Source organism: Brassica napus, chromosome A6 (genome assembly GCF_020379485.1).
Source record: "Brassica napus cultivar Da-Ae chromosome A6, Da-Ae, whole genome shotgun sequence".
Classification (NCBI taxonomy): domain Eukaryota; kingdom Viridiplantae; phylum Streptophyta; class Magnoliopsida; order Brassicales; family Brassicaceae; genus Brassica; species Brassica napus.
The window spans coordinates 5,959,648-5,967,828 of record NC_063439.1 but is presented as its reverse complement, the minus strand read 5'-3'; the positions used below and the strand labels follow the sequence as shown (position 1 = coordinate 5,967,828).

At 40.0% G+C, this 8,181-nt stretch overlaps 1 protein-coding gene across 2 annotated transcripts; it reads left to right on the top strand.

Moving 5' to 3' along the window:
• Nucleotides 1-3,681: 3,681 nt before the first annotated feature.
• LOC106346619 (putative clathrin assembly protein At1g14910) lies at nt 3,682-7,560 on the top strand. 2 transcript variants are annotated; one of them, XM_013785990.3, is made up of 15 exons: nt 3,682-3,933; nt 4,005-4,074; nt 4,157-4,254; nt 4,370-4,508; nt 4,611-4,741; nt 4,814-4,906; nt 5,027-5,077; nt 5,169-5,234; nt 5,329-5,394; nt 5,474-5,554; nt 5,645-5,725; nt 5,815-5,976; nt 6,066-6,144; nt 6,231-6,346; nt 6,458-7,560. In XM_013785990.3, exons 1-15 carry the CDS (start codon nt 3,844-3,846, stop codon nt 7,382-7,384), a joined length of 2,250 nt encoding a protein of 749 aa, XP_013641444.2. In that variant the 5' UTR covers nt 3,682-3,843; the 3' UTR covers nt 7,385-7,560. The 2 variants fall into 2 exon arrangements, with proteins under 2 accessions (XP_013641444.2, XP_048638271.1); XM_048782314.1 differs by having other exon boundaries at nt 4,611-4,906.
• Nucleotides 7,561-8,181: the final 621 nt, after the last annotated feature.

The following is an 8,181-nucleotide window of genomic DNA, read 5'->3' as shown; positions in this document are numbered from 1 at the left end:
TATTATTAATTAAAAATTAAAAATTACAGAAAACGATATATTTATTATAGTGGTTTAATATGTTTTTTAAATATTGAAAACAATTAAAAAGTCGTATCTTTGTGAAAAAAAAAGTATTTAGTTTTTATGATATTATATGAATGAAATTAAATGTTATAAAAAAGTATTTAGTTGATTATGTACGGAGAGAGAGGAAAGGATGGTTCCGGTATGATAAACGTTTATTTGAAAAGCCGGGTTTTGTGGAGACAGTTCATACAGTTTGGGAGCGCACTGGTACTATTGAGCTTTGGAATGAGAAACTGGCTTACTGTAGGGGGGAAATAGTCTGTTGGAAAAGGAGAAACCGTACTAACTCTTCAGTGATGATCCAAGAAATCAGGGATAAAATTGACAATGCTCTTCGAAACAGCTCTATATCCACTGAGCAGGTCAATGAATTCCGGCGAGATTTAAATAGAGCTTATTATGAGGAAGAGGAGTATTGGAGACTAAAGAGTCGGAATAGATGGCTAAACCTGGGTGATCGTAATTCCAGATTTTATCATGGATTAACAAAGGCTAAAAGGAAACATAGTACTATTAAAGGTATGTATGATCAGAATGGTATTCTTCATACAAAGGATGAAGCTATTGCTCACATAGCTGAAGATTACTTCAAAAATATGTTCTCCTCTTCGAATGTCATGATTGGTAATGATGTAATCCCACATATAAGGCGAAAAGTAACTCCGGAAATGAATCAAAGGTTGCTAGCTGTGGTATCAGAGGATGAGATTAAACGGGCAATGGATTTGATTGGTTCTGAACGAGCTCCGGGATCAGATGGTTTTACAGCTTCTTTTTACCACCAGTTTTGGGATGTGATGGGTCCAGAAGTATGCTGTATGGTAAAGCGTTTCTTTGAAACTGGAGTTATGGAGCCACGGATTAACCATACTAATATTTGTCTGATACTGAAGTTCCCGGGTGCATCTGATATGTGTAATTTTCGACCTATCAGTCTTTGTACAGTTGCGTATAAATTGATCTCTAAGATCATGTGTCTGAGACTTCAGCATTGTTTGAATGATATAATATCAGAATCTCAAGCTGCATTTGTTCCTGGAAGGCAAATATCTGATAATATTTTGGTAGCTCATGAATTGATCTCCGCGTTATCCTCGAAACAGGATTGCTCTCAGCAGTACATGGCGGTTAAAACTGATATAAGTAAGGCTTATGATCGAGTTGAATGGTCATTCCTTAAAGCTACTATGCTTCAGCTTGGTTTTGACCCTCAGTGGATAGAGCTGACTATGGAATGTGTGCAGACAGTTTCCTACTCAGTATTAATTAATGGTCTTCCGTATGGTAATTTTAGACCATCACGAGGCTTAAGACAGGGGGATGCGATGTCTCCTTATTTGTTCCTTTTATGTGTGGAGGTCCTAAGTCAGATGCTGGATAGAGCACAAGATTTGTGTAGGTTTCAAGGTATGCGATTGACTAGAAGATGCCCAAGGGTTTCGCATTTATTTTTTGCGGATGACTCACTCTTTTTTGTCCGTGCAACTAAAGAAGATGTTGAGTGTCTAGCGTCTTTGTTTGCTCAGTATGAACAGATATCTGGTCAAAAGGTTAATTATGGAAAGTCTTCCATAATTTTTGGAAAATCGATTCCTGAAGAAGCACGATCACAGTTTCATCAAATTTTAAAAATTCATACGTTGGGTGGTGGTGGTAAATATTTGGGTCTCCCAGAGCAATTCAGTAGAAGTAAAGTATCGGATTTCCAAGGTGTTGTATCAATAGTCAAGAATCAAATATCTCCCTGGTATAACCAGTTTCTGTTGTCGGCTGGGAAGGAGGTTCTGATAAAGTCAGTTCTCCAGGCCAAACCTGTCTATCCAATGAGCTGTTTCTTGTTACCAAAATCTGTTTGTGATGATATTAATTCACAACTCTCAGGTTTTTGGTGGGGTCGAAATGATGGAAAACGCAAATTCTCATGGATCTCTTGGCAGAGATTATGCTTACCAAAGAATGAAGGAGGGATGGGTTTCTGTGATCTTCATGGTTTTAATGTTGCATTACTTGCAAAACAAGCCTGGAAGATTGAACAAAATCCTACGTCTTTACTGTCTAGAATCTACAAAGGAAGATACTACAACTCGTCGACATTCTTACAGTCGACAAGTTTAACAAGTTCATCTTATGGATGGAAATCTATCCAAGTGGGGAAAGATCTACTCAAGAAAGGTTTGGTAATGCAGATAGGGAATGGTCAGAATACTAATGTCTGGAATGATCAGTGGTTACAAACTAGTCTGCCAAGAAAGCTTATATCTCCTTGTTTATACCCAAATATGAAGGTTTCTGAGCTAATAAATCAATCATCTGCCAGTTGGAACGAAGCTATATTGGAGGAACTCTTTGTTCCTGAAGATATCATCGAGATCAAAAAAATCAGACTGTCAAGATTCAATCAATGTGATAGGTATGTTTGGCCTTTTACCTCTGATTGTAAATATTCTGTCAAGTCTGGCTACTGGACGAATACACATGTGTTCTCTGAAGATGATCCTATAGAGCCACCTCCTGGCTCGTTTCAGTTAAAGAATCAAATATGGGATTTGGAAATTCTCCCTAAAATTCAACATTTCTTTTGGAAGGCTGTGACTGGAGCTCTGGCTACCTTCGCTCAGTTGTGTTCTCGTGGTATAAATATAAATCCAATTTGTCAGCGTTGTGGTCTGGAGGAAGAAACTATTAACCATGTTCTCTTCTTATGTCCGCATGCATTAGCGACCTGGAGATGTTCTGGCTTACCATTAAATGGAATTCAATCTCATGATTTGGAACGGAACATCGCAGAATTGTTCTTTTTGCTTCACAGAAGAGATACTCCTAGTGCAGTCAGTAAACTTACATTTTGGTTACTTTGGTATATCTGGAAGTCAAGAAATGAGTTTTTGTTGGCGCAAAGAAACGTGCATCCTATGGAAGATGTGAAACGTGCTGTAGAAGGGAATGTCGAATGGAATAGTAATTTTGTGTCAGCTAAAGCAAATGGTGGGAGGCAGGTACGAAATTCAAAATGGGAACCTCCTCCGTTGGGTTGGCTAAAATGTAATTTCGATAGCAGTTTCCGAAAGGAGACTATGACTGCTGGAATAGGATGGATAGTGCGAGATGAAAATGGTCATTTTTTGAAAGCGGGCATGGTTATCCAAGAGAATGTTACGTCCCCTCTTCAGGCTGAGGCTCTTGCGTTTTTATATGCTTTACAGCAGGTTTGGATTAATGGATGGCGAAGGGTATGGTTTGAGGGAGATAGTTCCGAGCTTGCTAGAATCATTAATACGATGGAACAAGATCATGTTTCCTTGGGAAACATACTTTATGATATTCGACATTGGATGTCAAAGTTAACATGGTGCTCGCTGGAAAGTGTGCATAGGGAGCATAATATGGCTGCTGACGTTTTATCTAAAAACATAATGCGACTTAATGTGTCTGTAGTTGTTCTTAATTCACCACCTTGTTGGTTGGTTAACTATTTGTATTGGCCTTATACAGTTTAAACTTCAGTAATAAAATCTAGTTGATTAAAAAAAAAAATTTCTGTAAAAAAAAAACAAAATAAAAGTAATTAGTCAAACAACGAAAAAGAATAAAAAATAAAAAAAATATAAAAGGTGCCGAATCCAATCTTTCCTTTAATTTAGCTCCTTATCTTCCTTCTTCGAAGTTTCTTCTCTGTGCGTCAAAAGATTTTCTCTCAGAGGTTTTCTCGGGAAAGAAGTCATTAACATCTGATAAGATCCAAGAGAGAGAGAGATCTAAACCGCTTGGTCTCCGATGGGAACGCTTCAGTCATTCCGAAGAGCTTACGGAGCCCTAAAGGACACCACTAAAGTCGGCCTCGTCCGCGTCAACAGCGATTACGCCGTATCCACTCCTCTCACTCCTCCTTCGATTCTCGATTCAAATCTCTCATAGATTCGATTCTTTTTTTGCAGGATATAGAAGTGGCCATAGTCAAAGCCACTAACCACGTCGAGTGTCCTCCCAAGGATCGCCATCTCACGAGTTTGTGATTCCTTCTTTTTTTTTTTCATTTAACTATTTTTATTTTTTACTTTTCCAGATCTGATTTATCTTCTGTTACCAGAGATCTTCATCGCCACGTCAGCAACTCGGCCTCGAGCAGATGTTGCTTACTGCATTCACACTCTCTCCCGGCGAGTGCACAAAACCAGAAACTGGACGGTATCGAAGAATCAACCTTATGATAATCTCACCGTTTAAATAATCAGATCGGTTACTGCTTTGTTTAGGTTTCTCAGATCTTTATATTTTGAATGACTCGTGATCCTTCACACAGGTTGCGTTAAAAGCATTGCTTGTTTTGCACCGGCTTGTAAGGGAAGGCGATCCCACGTTTAGAGAAGAGTTATTGAACTTTTCTAGAAAAGGACGTTTCTTGCAGCTTTCTAATTTCAAGGATGACTCATCCACCGCGGGTGAGTTCTTACTGTTACCTACAGCCATGGGCCTCCTAGAAGCAAATGAGGTTCTTTTAATGTTTCTGCAGAGAGAGTTATTTTGCTTTTTGCGTGTTACAGCATGGGATTGTTCTGTTTGGGTACGCGCTTATGCTTTGTTTCTGGAGGAACGGCTTCAATGCTTCAGAGTTTTGAAATATGATATCGAGGCTGAACGTCTTCCAAAAGTTTCCCCGGGGCAGGAGGAGAAGGTACCAACTTTTTTTGGTTTCTGTGGCCTCATGTACGTTAATGGTATTCTGTTTTGGGAATTTGATTGCCAGGGGTATAGCAAAACAAGGGATTTAGATGGTGAACAACTCTTGGAACAGTTGCCGGCTTTACAGCAGCTTCTGCATCGGCTCATGGGTTGTAAGGTGCTTCTTTGATGTCTTTTCTTGTGTCGTTCTTTAAAGTTTATTTTATTGTGAAATTGTATTGGAGCAGCTTTCTTTGACGAATGAACTGAGTTTTGCTATTTTGAGTTTTTTTTTCAGCCAGAAGGTGCTGCAAAGCACAATCATATCATACAGTATGCACTCGCTTTGGTATGTTAAACTAATCCCAGGCACACAACTTACATGTTCACATTTATCCCTTGAGTTAAGTTCTGAGATCTTTTACATTTTCTATTTGCAGGTATTGAAGGAGAGCTTTAAAGTGTATTGTGCCATCAACGAAGGTATTATCAATCTAGTAGAAAAGGTAGGCTCAGTTTTTTCTTCTCCCTCAGAAGTTACTCGCTCTCTTCATGTGGTCTTTGCTTTTTCCCTGTCTCATATATATGCATATATTGCAGTTCTTTGAAATGCCAAGACATGATGCCATCAAGGCCCTTGATATATACAAGCGCGCGGGTTCGCAGGTAACTTTGTTGAGTTTTTTTTTTCTCTCTATTGGGTCCATTTAGATTTCACTTAACGAGAGCTTGTCTATCTATGCAGGCTGGCAACCTTTCTCATTTCTACGAAGTATGCAAGGGATTAGAAATTGCTAGAAATTTCCAATTTCCTGTTTTAAGAGAGGTATCAGATAATAACTTATTTGTTACATTTCAATATTTAAGGGCAGGGACAATATTATTACGGTATAACTGTGTTTTTTCTTTTCTCAAGCCTCCACAATCTTTTCTTGCAACTATGGAGGAGTATATGAGAGACGCACCTCAAATGGTTGACGTCTCAGATGGGCCATTGGTATTGTCTATATTCTCATATTTATGGTCCTACTGAAACCATTACTTTTCTTTTGTAACTTATTTTCTAAATTCTCTGTCAACATACAGCTTCTGACGTATAGGCCGGATGATGAACTTTCTGATGAACCTGCGCATGAAGAACATGAACAATCATTGCCTTCAGATAGTACTGTTATTCCCTCTGAGGAGACCCAACCTCCTGCTTCAGCAGAAACTCCACAGAATTTAATTGATACAGATGATCTATTGGTGAAGTCTTATTGCAGATGATCTAGATTTTAGATTTTTTTTTATGTCCTTGTCATTCTCCTGTCTCTGATTCTCTCCGTGTTGCGCAGGGTCTAAACAACGATGCACCTGATCCATTAGAAATCCTGGATCAAAATGCGCTTGCTTTGGCGTTGGTTTCTACTGATGGTCAGCTTCTTAAACTACACACTGGAGCGCTAAGTTCGCCTTTTGTTGTTTATCTTTCGCATTTCTGATTCAGTTTCTGTTTCCAGTTGAGTCTTCGTTCTTTGATTTGGGTCAAGCAAGAGATTCGGATCCGTCAGGATGGGAGCTTGCCTTGGTTACAACACCTAGCAGTGATATATCCGCAACCACAGAGAGGCAATTGGTAAGATAATATTCCTACGTTAACATGCATCATTAGTTGCCATTATCCTGTTTGGGGCTGGTATATTGAATTCGTGGCTTCTTAGTTATAACCGTTTTTGTCGAATGCTAGGCGGGTGGCTTAGACACGCTCACCCTGAACAGCCTATATGACGATGTAACCTACAGAGCAGCCCAACAGCCTGCTTACGGGGCGCCAGCTCCAAATCCGTTTGAGGTTCAAGACCCGTTTGGATTTTCCAACAGCGTTTCGGCCCCTTCAGCCGAAAGCAACCCATTCGGCCCCTACCAGCCAGCCTATCAGCAACAACAGCAGCAAGAGCTTCAGGTTGCACCAGGCGCTGCAAATCCTTTTGGTGACTTTGAAGAATATCCGGTAGTTGCACTTCCAGAACCGCAAAAGACCATCGGTTTTGGGCAATTTCCAGTTGTTTCAGAACCACAGATGACCACCGGTTTCGGGGGAAATCCAGTATTCGCTGTTTCAGAACCACAAGTGACCACCGGTTTTGGGGAATTTCCAGTAGCAACGGTTTCAGAACCGCAGATGATGACATCCGGTTTAGGGGAACTTCCAGTAGCGGCGGTTTCAGAACCACAAATGACCACCGGTTTTGGGGAATTTCCAGTATTCGCTGTTTCAGAACCGCAAAAGACATCTGGTTTTGGGGATTTCTCAGTAGCTGCGGTTTCAGAACCGCAGATGATGACATCCGGTTATGGCGAATTTCCAGCATTCGCTGTTTCAGAACCGCAAAAGACATCTGGTTTTGGGGATTTCCCGGTAGCTGTGGTTTCAGAAGCGCAAATGATGACATCCGGTTTTGGGGAATTTCCAGCATTCGCGGTTTCAGAACCGCAAAAGACATCCGGTCCAGTAGTCCCAGTTTCAGAAGAGCAAAAGAACTCCAGTTTGGGGGAATTCTCAGTAATCACGGCTTCAGAGCCGCAAAAGACCACTGGTTTCGGGGAATTTCCAGCTAATGCAGCAGGTGCTCATAAGCAATATAACAGCAGCAACCCTTTTGGTGGCATGTGATCGCAGCTTAAGGTAAATGCTTCGTTTGTCACAAGTTTGCGAGTTATTTGTAAAGAAAGACTCCGAGAAACACACATAATTGTAAAACTGTCTCTCTTTGGTTGGGGTGAGCAAAGAAAGAAATAAGGTATCTGTTATGCATTTAAACAAATACAATCACTCCTAGTTCGCAAGCATTGCTTTGTTTTGAATGAGATTTACAAGCTTTGCAAAAATCCTACGCTTGGTGTAAACTGTTAGAGAGCATCATTAGTACCCCTCACTTTCTGAATAAATGTCAAACAACATTTTTCACACGGAGACCTTTTTCACACTGATTAAAAAAATTGTTGAAATATATGTAAATTGTTAATAGTTATACCTTTCTGTCTATTAGTGATGGACCTAACTCACACCCAAAAGCTAACTCAAGAGTGGAGGATTGCCCATACATATATATATGCCCAAGGACCACACATCTTTAACGATGTGGGACTCTAATAGCCCCTCTCGAGATGTGGATGGGAAACGGTCTAATCGGAAACAACCCAAGTCCAACATCTCGGAAATACCACAGCAAGATGGACCATTTTTATAGGCTACATAGGTAGACAACTATTTATATGGGAAATAATCTGCTGGGCTTAACCATGGGCTCTGATATCATATTAGTGATGGATCTAACTTACATCCAAAAGCTAGCTCAAGAGTGGAGGATTGCCCATACATATATATATGCCCAAGGACCACACATCTTTAACGATGTGGGACTCTAATACTGTCAAATAATAATAAATAAAATTATTTATAAATTTAAT